At 39.3% G+C, this 18,564-nt stretch overlaps 1 protein-coding gene across 6 annotated transcripts in view; it reads left to right on the forward strand.

The window, feature by feature from the left end:
* The window catches only part of USP54 (ubiquitin specific peptidase 54), a 103,356-nt gene that overhangs the window by 72,528 nt on the left and 12,264 nt on the right, over positions 1 to 18,564 (forward strand). For 4 of the 6 annotated variants that reach the window (XM_067299927.1, XM_013960261.2, XM_013960262.2 and 1 more), the window contains 7 exons: positions 1,280 to 1,448; positions 4,847 to 5,017; positions 9,268 to 9,399; positions 9,643 to 10,023; positions 11,568 to 11,799; positions 13,032 to 13,171; positions 15,406 to 15,579. In XM_067299927.1, the coding sequence (XP_067156028.1) occupies positions 1,280 to 1,448; positions 4,847 to 5,017; positions 9,268 to 9,399; positions 9,643 to 10,023; positions 11,568 to 11,799; positions 13,032 to 13,171; positions 15,406 to 15,579 (1,399 nt within the window). The remainder of the gene's footprint in view (positions 1 to 1,279; positions 1,449 to 4,846; positions 5,018 to 9,267; positions 9,400 to 9,642; positions 10,024 to 11,567; positions 11,800 to 13,031; positions 13,172 to 15,405; positions 15,580 to 18,564) is intronic. The other 2 variants (XM_067299929.1, XM_067299930.1) reach the window with 1 other exon arrangement.

The following is an 18,564-nucleotide window of genomic DNA, read 5'->3' on the forward strand; positions in this document are numbered from 1 at the left end:
AGGCTTGACTTTATGCTGTTGTTTGAAACCCTGCTTTATGCACCTGGCTAATATACCTCTCTTTCCCTTGCTGGCAAGCAGTATTGCTATTTAGTGCCTGCTTTTCAGGTTCTTTGTTGAAATACCTAGATGCCAGTCTTCTGTAGTGATTGTTCCCTATAACATGTTCTCCCTTTCTGCTGTTAGTGCCTTTTTTTCCCACCAAGGATGAGGTCCTTGACACTAGACATCAGTGCTGGGATCTTCGCACATCACTATTATATCCCATTAGTTTGTTTGGCTTTATTTCACCCCTCTCTCCCTTTATTCCCTCTTGTAACAGAGGCACAAACATGAAAAAGGAGAATTTTCTCCTGTAGTCCTGCCAAGCAGGGTCTCAAAGGGAAAAGTCTAATCCTTCCATTTGTTCACAGACACATCTCTCTGCAGCAAAACCTTGCCAAGGTTAGGTACTGCAGTGCTTTAGTAGAATATCCATGTGTGGAACAAATTTGTTGGAATAGATGTTCTTTTTTTTAGATGAAACCTGTCTTAATATGTGGCAGAGATTTTTCAGATAAATATATGGCTACATGAATTATTGCCTAATCTATCAAAATGGAAAATACGATTGCAGTGGTTCTGTAACAGCAGAAATGGTCACACACGAAAGTGGTTAAGATTTGTCTTGAGTTTGCCCTGATATGGAAATCTGATAAGATGCTTTTTATTGTTAATTTTTTCTATGCTCATAGGTTGATTGATTAAGAAGTTTTGTTACTAAATCCTTTTTTTGACTGATGAAAAGTTAAAACATTTCAGAAGATGAAAAGCTTTGTATGGAAAAAAAAGGTCTCTGAAAGGAGAGAAGTATTACTGTAGTTCTATTTTTAGCAGAAATTGTAATTCATTTAATTGTAAGATGGTGAATATATTGATTTTTAGTTGATCTGGTTCCAATGTGTTCTAAGATTGTGTTCTTGACCAGTTGGTATCACAAATGATATCCTTTTTCTTAAATAAAATGTCTCAGACATGAAAATGCCATCTTAAGAGACAGTTGTACTTTCAGTTACATTTTAGAATTTATATCCATCTTGAAGTGTTTTCCAACATGTGACCAACAATCAGTTTTCTTGATGAGTCCTGTTCAGTGCTGGATTTGGAAGGAATTAAGAAAGAATGTCAGTGAAAAATCAATCTCTGTAGAAGAAGTAGGAGAAAAAGAAGACCTCATTATAAAAAGTGATGACAGAAAATCTTGTTTTTCTTGTGCATGTTTTTGTTGTTGTTAATTCAGATTGGTCCAAAATGGAAAGACGTTGTGACAAAGTGCATTAAGGGTCACTATCAGCCTTTGCTGCTGCTGTATGCAGATCCAAGAGGAACTCCAGTGTCAACACAGGACTTGCCCCCTCAAGTGGATTTTCAGCAATATGGCAGGATCTGCTACGATAGTGAAGACTCGGGTAAGCAGTCTGACCTATATGCCCTATACTTTTATAGTGTAATGCTGTGTGTGAAAAGTTTTCTTTGGTTTTGAGTGTGTTTTTGTTAGCAGGGGTCTTTGTCACTTGTCAAAACTGATCTAGAATTTTGGACAGGAATTTCAGTATTTCACCTTTGAACTTCTCTCTTTCAATCCAAGGCTCTGCTGATTGTTTGGATAGTAAACTTTTTTTCCAGAAAAGTTTGGAAAAAGAAGTGAGGGACTTGTTGTGGAGTAGACAGAGAGAGGGACAATAACTGATGACTCCAGGGACTAAGTTCATAAATCCATCAGCAGTTTTAACAGGAAGGGAACATGAGCAGAGATGCACGAACATATGAAAATTAAAGGAAGTTGTAGATTTAAATTCAGGAGGGAAGTTAGGGAAAGGAAACATGAAGGCCACATCATAAATGAGTCCTTTGCTAGGATGGTCAAAGGATGTGTTGGGGGAAGGGGGAGAAATAATGGTTTTAAAAACCTGAGAGAAAACCATTCCAGGTTATCTTTAGGCTTTTGCTTGTCTTTCACTCAGGTAAAGTAACAGAACAGATAAGAACTCGTTTGCCAGAGACTGATGGGAAAGGGATTGGCAAGGGCTTATACCATTAGATCATGTTTGCCTGTTAACTCTTCATGGTCTCTTTTGCGTCAAAAAACATGTATGGCTGTAGATGTGTAGCTCTTGACATCTAAGAGGCCTTCAAAATATTAATACTTCCTGAATTCTGTGCATTTTAGACAATCCATTGAACTACAAGGGTATGTCCGAATTAGGTACTTCAGAGGTTAGAAATTGTTCTGCCTAAGATACCAGTAGTGATCTGAAGAGTGTTGATTTATTGAAGTTCTGGAAAATTTTGGACACTGGTCACACCATCTGAGGTTGAGGTGTCATTTAAAGAGGACTAGATACATTCTGAGAAAAAGATATAAGTGCAATCCAAATAGGTTGAAGAATAGAAACTGGGTGTGAGTTTATATTGTAATGGCTTTGCAAGAGAAGATTGTTTCTATTTTTGGATGTTTGCAGAAAATATCCTGTATAAAAGATGGGTTTATAGGTTGCCAAGAAAAACAAGGCGAGACTAAAACCATAAATACAACACCTTTCTTCCAGGAATTTAGCCTATTTATACAACTGTAATTCCAAGAGTATTTTATGGTTTTCCTGGCCACAGCTAACTGTCCTGTCCTTCTGTTTCCTGGTCAATGAATCTGTAGAGAACATCTGCTGTCTCCTTAGTTATGTGTTGACAATTTACTAATAATGAAAGAAGTCTGCAACCCGTCTTAAAATAAATGCAAACAGAAATAGTAGTAAGAAGACCTTCGCTTGTCATTTGATAAAGTTGCTTTGCAATTTATCTACTTATTTTCCTGTTCAGAAGAAAACTCCAAAGTCTGGAGTGGGGAGAGGAGGGCCTTCTGTGTTATCTGTCAGTAGTGAGTACCTCTACAATCTTTTGGTCAATATATGCTGTAAGCTGGCCTTGCTATTCTGCTGGTTGGTCTGCAGGAAATACATAGATAACCCTTCTGCTCAATGTCACTGCAGTATCTAATATTATTTGTGTCATGAAATGACTTCAGGAATCTTTGATGATGAATATATATATATAAAAAATATTAAAATATAAAAAAGGTGCTTCCTTTCAGATGAAACTCAGAAGGCTGTAATGAGTAACTTGCTCTTTCATCTCAAAAGTAGACTTGGTGAGTCCCTCAAGGCTTACTCATATTGTCTGCAGTGTTCAACATTGATACAAAGCTGATGAGAGAATTTGTAAGATGCTGTAGGTTGAAGTGCCAGGAGAAAACTAAACTATACACATTTTTCTATGAAATATAAATGATTTTCAAGCCTTGTTGATATCCAGCTGACATCAGCATATGAGTGAAGAAGAATGGGTGAAAGCTGAATACAGGCAGCCTAATACAATATTGGAAGAAAGTGCTTCAAAGAACTTTTGACCATAATATACCTCTTTAATAAAAATGGCCTTTTTGGCTCTCACTAAGTGCAGCTACAGCTTCTTCTGGTCTCCTTAGTGTTATCAGATATCCACAGTGCATAATTCAGAAATGAATAAAACTTGCTTATTTTTAAGTTGATAATCACAATATTGTTCCTAAACTTATATGAAGGAGATCTAATAAATGAATCTCATCACACCAAGATCTGATACCACAAATTATAGAGGAAAGCTTGTCAAAGCTGCTGGTACAAAATGCTGTGAAGCAAAGTGCAAACAACTCCTCTTAATATTGTTGACGTTCTGTTGACTAGAGAGTTCAGTTTACAAATTGTTTTCTGTTACTTGGGCAGTTTCATTGCTAATTCCTGTTGCCTGCATTCACATTTCTTCCTCTGACTGTCATCTCCTATAACAGCTGTATTCTGTATTTCACTGGACCAGTAAGCCTTTTAACTAGGAAGGAGCCATTATGTTTCCTTAAATAGGACATCAACTACTAGACTTGCTCCCACCAAAAATGTGAAGCACCATCAAGCTGAATGTTTTCAAAATAAAAAAGAACAATATTTTTTTCTTTAATTTCTTTTCTTTTTTTTTCTTCACTGAGACATACGTATGAACTGAATAGCCTCGGGAGTGTATGTATCATGTACATAAAAATCCATTTTTAAACTGTTCAGATTGTTATTTGTAGGGACTGAAAGGGAGGGGGAGGAGGTTGTATCTTTCTCCTATTTTAATGAGTTTAGGAAGAGCTGTACTGGGATTGAATCATGATGGCTGATCTGTTCCAGTATCCCACTAGTGTAGTGGACCAGCACTGGCGCCTTGAAGAAGGAACATGTTACTTTGCCTTAGACTGATTCAAATTTCAGTGTAAAGTCTTATTAGATAGGCTTTTGATTCATGATAGTTAAAATGTGTTATTAACTGTTATAACTTAGGATGCTCTTGTTATCCTTATATTTTGAACTTGACTAATTTCTTAGCCTTGATTGATCTGTGGGGCAGGGAATTTCATATTTTAATTACATTTGACAGACTTGGAATTAAATAAAAAATAACTTCAGTATGGTACTAAAGTGTACTTTGACAGTCCGATGAACATGGTTTAATTTTGCATAATAAAGGAGTTTGATAAATTTCATAAATCTGGAGTCAGCAGAAAGAAAAAACCAAAGGTTTACAGAAGATATGTTGTTTTTTTAACCATCTCAAACTAAAGGACCTTTCCCCTAAGCTCTAGCCTTTTTGAATCTGAGTTTGTGTGGGTTTTATACTCTGTTTTTCTGTTAAACTTCTGTTTAGTTTCCTGTATTCCATTCCTGTTTTCTTTTTAAGTCTCTCCTGACTTTTAGCCCAAAGAGAGACTGAAATTTGACATTACTTCCTTCATTAGGGAGAGAGGCTTCCATCTCGAGTGATACCAGGACAGATTCCTCTACAGACAGCTATCCTTATAAACAGGCGCACCATGAGTCTGTGGTCAGTCACTTCTCTTCTGACTCGCAGGGGACGGTCATCTACAATGTGGAGAATGATGCAGCTTCACAGAGCAGCAGGGACACAGGTAGCATATACCATTATATTGATGTAATCATTGTCATAAATATGATTACAGAGGAGCTCAGTGAAAAATCTCTTTATATACAACCCAGAACAGAATATTAAACAGTTTTTAGTATCCCAAATGTTTTTGGTTTGATTTGTAATGAACCACTGTATTCGCAAAGATGGGTGTAATTTTAAATGTCTTGTGGGCTTTTGTAGACTTGTATCTAGCCAGGCAAAAATATAAATAGACACATTTCCTTGGGTCCTTAATATATCTCTCACTATTGTTAGCCACACTCCCACCTTCTCTTTGAAATTCTGGCACCTAAAATTCTGTAACTTGGAATCTGTCGTATGGTGCCATTGTAGTTTGCTGTCGGTATGTGTTGTGTGCACTGCTTACTCATCTATGGGCAGTTACTTCATTTCAGGAATTGTGGCTGTCTGGCAAAGGTGCTCTCATCACCTGCATCTCCCTTACCTGGGCCCTAAGGACTCCGTATGTAAGTGGGTGCTAGTAGTATTTACTGCACTAGCAAGGAGCATAAGATGATTTCCTGCCTGTGCTGTGGAGACGAGTTAAATGAGACTCTGTAATGGGAAGAGAATTTATCTATTTATGTTCCTTCAGGCAGCTGAACAGTCTACCCGAAGACTTTGTAGTTGAAAAGAGGTTAACTGGAAATCTGAAGGTTTAAATCTGCTCTATTATTCATGTCCAGTGACCCCAGTCAGCCTGTTTATATATTCAGTGCTATCTTACAACATCACTTTTGAAAAAGTACACCAGTTAAGATCAAAACTTTTCAAGCATCAGAAATGTGACTTGCTAAATCTAGCCAAAAATTTACTTAGTTGATCCTTAAAAAGACTTAGAGGACATAACCATTGAATCAACAACTGTTTGTTGAAACAGTGTCTCCAGCTATTGCACCAGGTTGTTGTCCTTCTGCTTGGAAGATATTTGCTCTCTTGTCTTGCAACAGTACGTGTATCTCTGGTTCATTGGAAACAATCTATAGTACAAATATTTTTCATATTGAAACCTGGAAAAAAAAGTTTCAAATAGGTTTTCTTCAGCACTCTTTTCTTCATCAGAGGTCCAAGTAACTGATAATCCATGGCTTTAGATAGCCTGAAGATAATTTTAATGTTTTATCAAATATTTAGCCCTGTAGCTTCTAGTCATAGTTTTGGGTAGAGTGTGAGTAAGAAGAGAAAGTTGGAGCAGAATTTGAGTGTGATAAAGAAACAGAATTTATGTTGATCTTAAGAGCACTGAGAAGAAAAAATTGAAAGTGCTGATGGAATATTATTTATATAGCCTGAGAAAGTGGTACAAACATTGGATTAGGTCCCTCTCCGCAAAACTTGCCATGCAGAAGACAGCAGAAAAGAGGGTAGGGGGATGGTTGCCAGCATGTATGCAGGTTAAATTCAGCATGTAACTTTTTGTTCCATTATGTTTTTAGTGACTTTCTCGTTTTCTTTTTCTTTCTCCTCCTACTGATTCTATCCTATGTTATTCCCTTCAGCTCTAGCCCATCTTTCACCACCTAATTTCAGTCAACCTCATCTTCCCTGATTCAGCCTTGGCTGTAGTTGGTCTGTCCCCATTAGCTAGCCACCTGTCTGGGCATTTCCCCCTTCTTTCACCTGCCCTTTTTTCACCTTTCCAAAAAAGTCAGTCTGCCAACTCATACAACTGCTCAGCCATCAAATGCTGATCTGTGGGGCTGTAAAAAAAAAAAAAAAAAAAAAAAAAAAAAAAAAAAAGCCATCCACATTGACCACTGTCAACTGTTGCTGCTATTGAATCATTCTGGGCAAGATCAGGATTCTTCATTTAATGGCCATTTACCCCACTCCTCCAGCCCAGAATTGTATGGACCCTATCCCATCACATCATCCTCCTGGGAAGGAACACCGTTGGGTTGTATGACCTCAGGCGCCTGGGTACTTCAGGATGGGGGCATTAAGAGTGGCTTCATAAGCCCTCTCTTGCTCCTACCAACCTCTGCTGCTGAGAAAAACGTGCGTATTCTGGCTGCCCTACTCTTACACCTGAGATCTCAGAGGGAGGGGCAGGGGACTTTTGTCTTAATCTGTTTGATTTCATTCCCTTCTCTAACGTGTTCTCCCACCCTATCCACTCCCACAAAAAAAAGCCCCACAAAAGCAAACCTTTCTTTTGAATATTACTGTTTGCTTATGAAGCCATCTAATCCCTGGAGTGTGAGGTACTTAGTAGTGCATTCAGCAAGGGATGCATTGTATGTGTGTGGTCAGGCACTCAGAGAGAGATCCTGGCTTGTTATTTCAGTCAATCCAACAAAATGATTGAAAACTGTTAGCTAATATTTCTGGGGATTTAATTTCTCTATTCATGCATTACCTGGGATTAGACTTTGTTCTAGAGGAGTCCAGGTAAAGACAACATAGCCTGTGTTCTGCAGACTTTGGTTCTTGGCATCTCCTCCATGGCTATTAGATGTTCAGCAACAATATGACAAAATTTGCAGTTTATGGAAGGAGGAGAAAATACTAACAAAGCTAGGAGCCTTCATTCCGCAAGTTGGGCTTTTTAACTAGTGTATGTAGAGTGCCTTAGCTCCAGCAGAAGTAAATATCTCTAAACAGCTTCTGTTAGAGTACTTGAAAGATGCTAACCAAGTACTCCTTTCAGGATGAAAGAACTTTGGGGGGAAAAAGTTTAACTAGAGAAGTTTTACACTCTTAAGTGAAACATAAGCTCCTATTCTGATGATGGGAGCCTCTACAAGGTACAAGATATCAGTGTTCTTTCAGTCTGTAAAAGATACGTGACAGTCTATGTTGTGGAAGAAAGCGTTTCTCCCGGAGCACTGACTGACTCATGCCCAATCATCTAAATGCTGTACATCTCTGTATCTTTACTGCCAACATTTCTCGTGTTACTTCCTTAGTTTCTCTACTTTCATATAGTCTGTTTGTTCCTAAAGAGTTTGAACTACAAAATCACTTCCATTTCTCAAATGAATAGAAACGCAAGTCTTGTGTTGCTTAGTTCTTGTTTATTGGATTCCTTTGCACTCGTGTATTGTTATATCTTTGTAGCAACTGTAGTTGAAGTGAATTATTCTTTTACTTTTTAATATGCCTCAAAGTTATGATTTTATTTGTAAAATCTGCTTTAAATATTGTTGGGTTTTCTGTTATTTTTATGGTATAACCTTCCTAGAGAAAGGGGCAGGCCCAGAACAACCAACTATGTACTCTGGGGGCTGTTAATCAGCTACTGGTAGTAGAGATTTTCACTTGTTATCATCCTATGCAAGGTGAAAGTTGGTAGCATAAATGATAGAGAAAAGTCTTTGTAGCTTATTCATAAATTCCCTTCTTATCCTGCATCTCTGCTTCAGACTGCTCAAGTGAGTAAAGTCACGAGTGTGTTTGTGCTTGCAAGTTTAGGACAGTGAATGTGTGAGAACCATAAAATTAAGAAAAGAAATGGTAATACAGAAAATTTGTCATACTTGTCTAAATACTCTTTATCAATTATCATTTGATGTGAGGTAAAAGGGAATAAATTGCATGCAAGAGAAAATGCTAGGACTCGGGCACATGAGCTATAGTAAGGGAACATGGTTGTGTGTCAGCAGATCCATGCTGATGGTTTGTGTGTATGCTCTTAGCTTGTGGCAGATTTGAATTAGCTGGCTTAGCCCTTGAGAGCCAACTGAGGCTCCTTCATTGTAGACCAAACTAACTTGAGTTACTTAGTATTTGCTACGGGTGAAGCGGGTGCAGATGGATAGGGCAGAGCAACTGATGATGTGCAGTAATGTATTATTACATGGTAACTTGTTTGTGTGTCTGAGCCCTCACTGAACGGAATAGTGTCAAGCAAACTGGGCTTGTAAGGTTTGTATCCATGGTGGTTAGAGCTGTAAGAGCATTCAGACAGCAAGAAAATGCTGTCCTTAGAGTGCTAGAAGACAAAGCACAGTCCACTTCTTTTTCTCCCTGTGGATGAGTGCTCTCATTAATCAGAGTCCTTGGAGAGGTCTTATTGCTCTTTTATGACTTAAACAAAAAACTGAAAACAAAACCAAAAACTTCTGGATACACATTATTTAAAACAAAAGCTTCGTTTACCAAAAACTGACAGTTAGCATTGGAGCGTCTGCAGTTCCTGAGAAGCAGGAGAGCCCTACTATTCTTAGCACACAGAACACTCAGTCCAAGGGCTCTTGTCATCTAAACTGGGTTCTTCTATCCTTTCAGGACACCTGACTGACAGTGAGTGTAATCAGAGGCATATTTCCAAAAAGGGCTCTCTGGCAGACCGCAAAAGGAGTTCTAGCCGGTCTCGACGGAAAGGGGATGAGGCACAGTCATCGGGATACCATAGTGAAGGCAAGTGTTTTTTGTTTTTTTTTTTTAATTTCAAATATCAATATCTTTTTCTGCTTGTTTTTCAGATCCTCAGTGTTTATGTGCATTTCTCTCCTTATTTCATGTTTCTGTGTCTGCATTTCAGTCTGTCTTTACTTTTGCTTGTATTACTTCTCTAAGTCTGCAGAAAGATGCTGTGAACAGGGCTGCTAGTTTAATCTGAAATTATTTTTGTTGCTTTGCTGTCTCTTTTATAAACTGTAGGAGAAACCTTGAAGGAGAAACAAGCCCCCAGAACTGCCCCCAAACCATCCAGCAGCACCAGCAGACTGAGGGAATTTAAAGAGACAGTCAGCAACATGATCCACAGCAGACCACAGCAGATTTCTCAAACCAACCAGAATTCTCCTCGTGGAGGGAGTGGTACAGATCAGGCAGAAACACGACCCTCAAAAAGCCTGACTGCACATTCTCGAGACTGGGAAATGGAGAGTACCAGCAGTGAATCTAAATCTAGTTCATCTAGCAGGTACCGGCCAACCTGGAGACCCAAAAGAGAGTCTCTGAACATAGACAGCATCTTCAGTAAGGACAAGAGGAAACATTGTGGCTACACCCAGCTTAGCCCCTTCTCTGAAGATGCAGGTAAGAGGTTGAGAAGAAAGATTTATTTCAGAGTATTTTAATGTGTGGAATTTATAACTTTCCCACTATCTGGTTTTGTTTAAGTAAAATAGGAAAGTGATGTTTTGAATATGGCATTTAGGTCAGTAGTGAGCCATGTCCTTGAGGGGTAGTTTCTGTGTGGGTATTCATGTTGCAGGTATATTTCTGTTTGTTTTCCCTTTTGTTAAATTCCATACTTAAGGAAATAGTAGGAGAAACATTACTGTCTGCAATGCTCATGTGGACCCTGGGCTAGACTGCTAAGTATCTAGAAGTTCATCACTTGGAATGGTCTTTTGGTTGATCCTAAGTTCACCTGGCTCATCGTAGTATTTGTTGCATGACATCTCAGACTGTGGGGAGACGAGTACCTCATGTATCGATGCTGAGTGCGTCTCATGAGGATAAGAGCCTGGCAGCCAATGTTAATTTATCTGGGACCATTTTGCACTGCAGCAGCTATTCAACTTGTATCTAGAGACTTTGTCCTCAGTTTTGCAGTTTTTGAAGGTAGTGTAATCCTTTGTGAACCAGCTTTGGGCATCTTTTGTCTCCCCTTCCATAGCCCCCTGCTCCTCTTTCTCCGATTTGCAAAATGTATCGTGGTATTTTGCTCCCTGTTAATAGGAGGTTTACTCCTGAAACTGTAAAGGGTATGGAGAGCAGATGTCTACCAATTCATGTCATATATGCTCTTATGCTATTGGAGCTGCTACGCTCCTTTCCTTTGGTGCTTTGACAGGGTTTGGATGAGAAGGAAGAGGTTTGTGTTACTTTCATTAGGTTTGTGGTTAATGGGGATGTAGCTGCAGAAATTTGGGAGCCTGGTGAGAGGGGGGAACAGATGACGACTGACTGGAAGGAGCTAAAGGTTGAAAAGAAACGGGAAGTATAAAGAAATAGGGAGGATGAACGGAGGAGAGAATACAGCTCTAGGAAAGAAAGCAAGGGGAGTAAAGCAGAAAGAGACAAGTAGGAACACATTAAAATCAGCAGGGGTGGGGGGAAAAAAACCAAAAACCACCTTTCCTGTCTTATATGAGCTAATATTGTGTGAGCCTCATCAAATTGTAAATGGCAAAATAAACAATGTAAAAAGTGCAGTGTCTGAAGTAGGTATGACAGAGTACAATAACAAATATAAACCCAAAAGACTAATGGCACAGTTGGGTATACTATAAAATGATTTTGCACAAATACAAATTGTTATGGGGAGGAAAGGATTTCTTTTCCTCTCCAGATTTGATTCTCACTCTTCTGCATAAAAAATAAAAACCAAATTGATTATGGTAAGTTAAACTAAACAGGGGGATTCAGAAATAAATTTGTTGAATAAGTTATTGCTTAATATTATCAGGAATGCTGTCAAAGCATTTTTTTTCCTGCTTCTTCTCAGTTCAGGTGAAATTAGCAAAAGGCAGCATTTCTGGTTTAAGCATAGTTGAGAAGCTAAAATATGAGCAGATAATTTACTGGAATGAAGTTTGAATCTTCTGCCGAGCTATGTTCTTTTATCTTGACAGGTAAAGAGTTTATGGAGAATGAGGTGAAGGAACATGCTATTCAAGAAACAAAATCAAGCCAGTCAAATGTCAGATATAAGCGTGGTGTGCTTGGCCGGGGCACACAGCGTACAGTGGATCAGCATCCTCATCTAATACAGAGGATGGAGTCTGGCTATGAGAGCAGTGAACGCAACAGCAACAGCCCAGTTAGTCTGGACATGCCCTTGTCTGAAACCTCAAGCACCCACAGGTAGATTTTAGCAAATTTCATTTGTGAAAATTTTGTTTCTTTGTTGTTGCTATATAATGCTGTTGAATGTTAAAACAAAAACAAAAAAACCCAATGATCCTAGGTTGTGATGCAGGATTTTTTGTGCAGGGGAGAAATAGAATGGTAATAGGAATCTGAGCAACTTTGATTCCTTTTCTTATTGCTACCTTGACAGTGAGAAGGAAAAGAAATGGAATTCTATTGAATGAGAAATGTTAGCTAAAATGATACATCTAAAACAGACTTGTACTTTAGACTATGATTTAAAAACTCAACTAAAATATCAAACTTCGCTTCTCATCTGAACAGCTGATTGATCTTTTTTTTCAATTAAATCTTTGATAGTACAATCCTTGTACAAAATCAGAAATGGGTAGTCTTGTAGGGAAATCTTTGACCTTTTCAGTTGGAGCTTCACAGAAGACTTGCAAGACGTTTGCAATATTTAGTATGCAAAAATAAATAGGTGGCACAATGTGTGTTTCACCTTGGCTCTGGCAACTGTGACTATCTTAATCTAAGATTTTTTAAGGCTGGAGCAGTGAATTTTAAGGTCCAAGAATCTGTTGAGAACAGCTATCAGAGTATGTCTTTAATATTCACTACTTCTCACCTTCTCCCAAGGAAATCAAAGTGCTCCGTTTAGTAGGGACTTTCCATCGAGTTCCACAGTTGTCAACTGGGAGGATTTGAGCAAATGATACGTGTGGTAAATAGAAAAGAGTGGCATACCTGCAAACACTGTTCTGAAGGGGAGCGTGCTTACCAGGCTCCTTTTCTTTATGACTTCTTCTCAGACTTTTCTGTGATTAAGGTGTGTAGCAAATGAACAAGAAAAGCTAGGTGTTGGGAGACTTTGAAATTTTTATCTTCTCTTTTATGTCAGATGTGTGACTGAAGATTACACTTTGTGTTGAAGAGAAGGAAGGTGTTTCTTACACTTAGGGACTTGCAGAGATTCTAGTGTCAAAAGAGAATAAAATACAGAAAATCTAACATATGGAGGAGTTCAAATTCTTCCTCCTCCTCCCTGTTTCCCTTTTCTTTCCCTGTTTCTCCCAAGGTTTTCCTATGGTAGCCTTTAATTTTTTTTCCATGAAGCTGCGATAGTTAAAAGCAGAGAAATATTTTTGTGATGCTGAGAAATGTAGAGTTGACTTCTCCTGAAAAGATTAATAAGATGATGAACTGTAATTACTCTCTTTTTGGAGGGATGTCCATATGAAGCGAGCTGGTGGATTGGTTCCTGCCTGGCGTAACATCCCGAAGTCTCACAGTAGCAGCATCTTGGAAGTGGAGTCTACTTCATCAACTGGGAGCTGGGCAAACAGCCAGCACCCCATTGGAAATGGTAAAATGTATTTCCTCACTTCAGCAGCAGTGGTTCTGCAAGATAAATTGTGTTGGAGGACTTCTTTACTTTCTGCATGTTTATCTTCACAGTGAAATTATAGGAAAGGGAAAAGAAACATTAAGGAATATAATACAGCTTTGTAAGATATGACTTCAGTTTACCAGAAGGGATTGCAAAAACTTTATTGGAATATTCCTTTGGTCATGTTGCTCTAGCAACCTTTTTTGAACATTGACTTAACTGATAAAGTAAAGCTCTTTCCCAGTCTTTCCCATAATTCAGTATTCTGCCATCAGTGGAAAATATATTCCCAAAAATAACTCATAATAACTTAGTAGGATTGATGAAGCCTGAAAAGAAGCTCATAATGGCATACAAAATTCAAAATTGTCATAAATGAGAATGGATAACGGTTACAAGATGTCTGAGCTAAAGCTGAGCTTTTCTGCAGATATGCATTCTGTTTGTTTATCCTTCTGAGCAAATATTTTATTCTAGAGATTGTGTGGGGAAGGGAAAGGGAGGGAAGGAGGAGGGGAGATACTTTTTTGAATATATGTCATAGTTAAAGCAAGAATGAAGACTGCTTTTTGCTGAATTGGGAAACTGATAGGGGATTATTTTCTTCCCTTTTCATCTACTTAGGGAGATTCAATTGGAATCCCTTTTACTTACCAAAGCTAACGATCTGGCTAACTTGGCGTAGTGTTGTTTACAAATTACAAGCACAACAAGAAGCCTCAAGGTTTCAGCATCAGCGTAGGGTTCTCTCTTCAGATGCTTCTGTTTCATTCTCTGTTTCTTGGGTCAGTGGATCCAGGGACGGGCTGCGCTGCAGGGGAGCTGCGAGCAATGCTGCCGCATTTCTACCAGAGTCAGTAATATAGAGGAGGCAAGTGGAGACCAAATTGCTTGGGGCAGGGAGAAGGGGGGAGTCTGGGACAGTATTGTAAAATTTGTATCAAAGTGTGCAAGATGCAACTAGTAAATGAACAAAAGATTTGGAGGAGGGGAAAAAAATCTTTCTTTGAGCATAATAGATTGGGATTTTCTAACTATAACAATTCAATTTTGTTTGGCATTGCTTATTAATTTGCTTTAAAAAATTCAGCCTTGAGATGCACTTTGAGTAGTTCTTGTATATTTAAGCTAACCATGTATTTATAATATAGGAAAACGCTGTGTGCTGTTCACAATAGCTCCAAGCTGTAAGAGGTGGACAGTGCCATTTCTCTGCTGAGAGTTCCAGTGAGGCTTAATGATAAAACTGGCATCAACATTTATCAGTAGGAATTCTGGATCTACTGATATCAAGGCTGTATCCTAGATGATACTCAAACTCATAGTTGAAGCTTTTGAGTTAGCATACAGATGGTCTTGATTATTTATAAAAGCTATTTGTATTTACATTCATATGAGCTGCCTTCTGGGTGGTTTTAAAAGTAAAATTTAACAAAGCAGAATTTGTAATCTGAAATTCCATGGTCTTGCTCTGTCAACCTGCTATTTTCTAATGTAAATTGTATTCTTTCCAATTAATGTTACTTTTAATGGATATGCACAACTCTTTTAATCCATTTACCGCTGTCAGTTAGAGACCAGTACAGGTGAAACAATATAGCTCCCTAATATGGATCCAGTTTAGAGTTAAAACAAAACAAACCTCGCCATGCTTTTAACCTAGTCCCGTATGACATTGTTGATTTTTGCTAGGTTGATATAAATTACACATCTAACTAAACCATTTGAGAGCATTTGAACTGTGTAGTCCAAGTCTGAAATACATAGAGTGAAATTTTTTTAAACCACAAATTGGAGTTAAAAACATAATTCCATGAATATTGCTAAGTCAGCATAAGGCTTTCCCTTGCTGCTCATACGTGCTATTTGTGCAGCTTTTCCTTTGTGTCAAAATAAGGATTTCTGTAGCCACTGACTGAATGACGCTGGAGCGCTGTCCTGCCCCCTCAGAAAACCTAACCCCCATACAGTGAATAAAATAAGTATGCTCTCGTCATGTTTCGCTAGTTACAAATTTTGTATGTTCTTCAGGTGCAATTTAGCCAGTCTTGTGTTTCTTTTTATTCCCTGCCTAAAATAAGCTTATGGAAAAGATAAAAAGAGATTCAAAAAAAAGTACCGTTTTGGAATAACTATACAAAAAAAAAAACTTTAAGAGGTTTTGCTATGTTTTGCAATCAAATATAACTTTTTTTTTTTTTTTTTTAAAGGAGGAGGGATGCTTGTCCCGTTAAAGAGTGAACTAGATGAATTACAAGAGGAGGTGGCAAGGAGAGCACAGGAGCAAGAACTACGCAGGAAACGAGAAAAGGAAATGGAGGCAGCAATGGGCTTTAATCCCCGTCCCAGCAGGTTCATGGATCTAGATGAACTACAGAATCAGGGTAACTTTTTGAGTGGAATATGTTTTGCAGGATTGTAGTGCTGAAGTTTTTTGAACCTTTGAACTTACATTTTTCTATTGCAAGTGTCTGTCTGTCTCTGTTTGTCCCTCTCTTCCCCCTCCCCCCAAAGTATAATTTTGTATCTTTGATTAGTGAAAAACATCAATTTCAGTCCTGTAGTATGCAGAAAACCGTGTTTGAGGGCTGGAGACTATGTTATATTTTGACCAAGTTATGTCTTAAATGAGACAGCAAAGTAAAGCTGCCTTTTGCAGAGGTATTTCTACTGTATTTGCACCTCTTCATTTTTATGTGGTGATGCACACTGTTACCGATGTTGACCTCTAGATTTTGCCATAAGGCTTCGACCAACCTCTTGAAAACAGTAGGGCAGTTTGCACTTTTCAGACTCTCCAGGTGTGCCCGCAGCAGAGCTTGTCTGATTAGGCCATGGTTTTATTTCTGTTTTTTTTCTTGCAGTATCACTGGCCTAATCAATTCTGCTCATTCCTGCCCTTATAATTCCCACTGCTGGGACTAATGTCAGAAGTCTGGACAAGGGTTTAGCTTACACATCTTTCCTAAGGGACCACAATAGAAAAAAAGAAATAAAAGCCAAACATTAAGAGGATCTGTCTTTTTCCCTGGCTTCTCACAATCCTGGCAGGGAACAGCAGCAGCAAAGGAGGTGTAACTGGAAGAAGGAAGCTGAGGCAGAAGGACCTTGATGCCAGGATTCACATGTAGCGCCTCTGTTTTAGTCCTCAGTCTCCCAGGTGCTGGTGGCCGCTCAGGGGAGTCGCAGCGGAGGTGGGGTGAAGTACATTGCCAGAGCTGAGCGTGGAGCCTGAGGCCTGGCAGAGAGTTGACGCTGGGGCTCTCGGTGGGTCAGCAGAGCCAAGGCAAGTGCTGTGAATGCCCAGACTCTGCCCTCACGAATGCATGAAGGTGCGTGGGGCGACCCCACCGAGTCGCTCTGGCCTGTGCGCTCCTGTGTTACCAGGCCTCCTGGGGTCCCACTGCTTGCTCAGACCTGCTGCCGCAGGGGGGGGCCTCAGGAGCCGAGGGGCCTGTGTGCTGCAGGGCAGGGGGAAGATTCAGAGTGGTACCCGCAGCAGCGCCAGCTCGGGGTCACTCCAGATCGCAGCTAGCGCTTGGGAGCCTACAGCCGTGCCAGCTGCTCAGCAGCTGCAATGGCACCGTATCAACGGCAGCTGAAAAATGCGATCTCCACGGGAACGAGCGGCTCTGGGGATGTTTTTCTAACTTTTGCTGGCTGTCAGTGAGCTGCTTGGTTATCTCTTATGGTCCTGCTGTGACCTGCAAGTAACCAGTTGAAAAATTCTGATCTACCAAAGTGGAAAGATACCTTTTCATTAGTAGTAGTGTTTATTTTTGTAGTGTAAATACTAATGAATTGAAAATTTAACCTCTGCTCTTGACCACAAAGGTGTTGTCTTCCCCACTCCCCCTGCCCCAGAGATAGCAGCGTAGTTCTCCAAGACATTCCCCTTTGACCTCACATCGAGTTAGTTGGTAGAAGCAAAGATTGCTAAGCTTTTCCTCGATAAAAGAAAATGAACTAGAATAATGCTTAAAATCCAAGAAGACTGTAGTGGAAGGTTTGAGGAGTTTATTAGTCACTGACTTGGGAGCTGGGAAGATCTTCATTTGTTCCTGCTAAGCCTCTCCCCACCCCAGTCAGAGATATAATAGCTTAACATTAGCAGACTGCTTGGCTGCCTGGAAGGCTTGCTTGTACGCAGAACTCCGGAACGTTTGTGACTCATTTCCTTCAAGTAAATTGCTAAATTCATGCAAAGAAAGCTAACTTTAGTTATACTTGCCTTGCTTATGAGCCTCAGGAGTCTTGATTTTGGAACTGAAGGTGCTTTTTGATTGATTCTCTGCTCTAACAAGTTTCACTTCTCTCTGCAGTAAATACATTTCATAAGAGTTCTTTGGGGTTCATGGAATAAGAAAGTTTGTGTTTGCATGTGTGCATGAGGGTGTTAGGGAGCAGACCAGGCCATAGAATATATGTTATGCAAGCTGAAAAATTGTAGTTTTTGACTGAGAAATTATTCACATTCTCTACCATAACACAGGGAACTTAAAAAATTAAGCTTGAATTTTTTATTTTGTTTTATTTCCCCTTGCCTTGTTTGATCTCATACATTTTACTGCATGACTTGCATAATGCCTAATAAGTGACACAAGGTTAGGCATTTTCTTTGTCTCAATTGTTTTTATGCCAGGACACAGTGTTTTTCTTTCTCTTCTGTGTCCAAGGATGATTTATCCTTTTCTCCAGCACTGTTTTTCTAAATTGTTGCCCAAAGAATTCTAGACTGTTAATCCTTTCTTCTCAGCTCCCCTTGCGTTTTTCCTCCTAAAGCTGCAAGACCGTTGGGCTTTCATATTCTGTAATGCCTCTTTCAGCAGTGAGTGTATGCACTTAATAGATGTTTGTAGAAGAGCCTCTTGCAGCCATTTACACTCACACTCAAGTCTGAGTATTGTCCCCTGGGCATCTCAGGTGTTTCAAATTGAAGACCTTTTGTATGGAAGTAATTGGATATCTGGAGAGGAGACAGATGATTTTTGGCAGGGGACTTGTGATAATGTAGTTCAGGGAAAGTCCTGACCTGCTGTATTTCTTTTACTAATTCATTTTGGTTTAGATATAATTAGAAATTCAGGCCAATTTGTACTTGACAGAAGTCGTCTGAATTGAGTCTGTGGTATGTCCATACCATCTTTTGTACCAGTTTAGGTTGTTGAAAATAACATATTAAGCCAGTACACACTCTCAAGTAAACAAAGTTTGAAGGGAAAAAATCTGTTTCACATAATTTTCAGTGCTTGTGTGACTTAAGCATGTCAGGGTGCTCAATTTGCACTTCTGTTTAGTGAAGTTTAGATGTTGCAGTAGGTGGTCTGGGATATATGCAGCCTCTGCGAGAGGCCTACCATCAGTGACTT

Source organism: Apteryx mantelli, chromosome 7, assembly GCF_036417845.1.
Source record: "Apteryx mantelli isolate bAptMan1 chromosome 7, bAptMan1.hap1, whole genome shotgun sequence".
Classification (NCBI taxonomy): Eukaryota; Metazoa; Chordata; class Aves; order Apterygiformes; family Apterygidae; genus Apteryx; species Apteryx mantelli.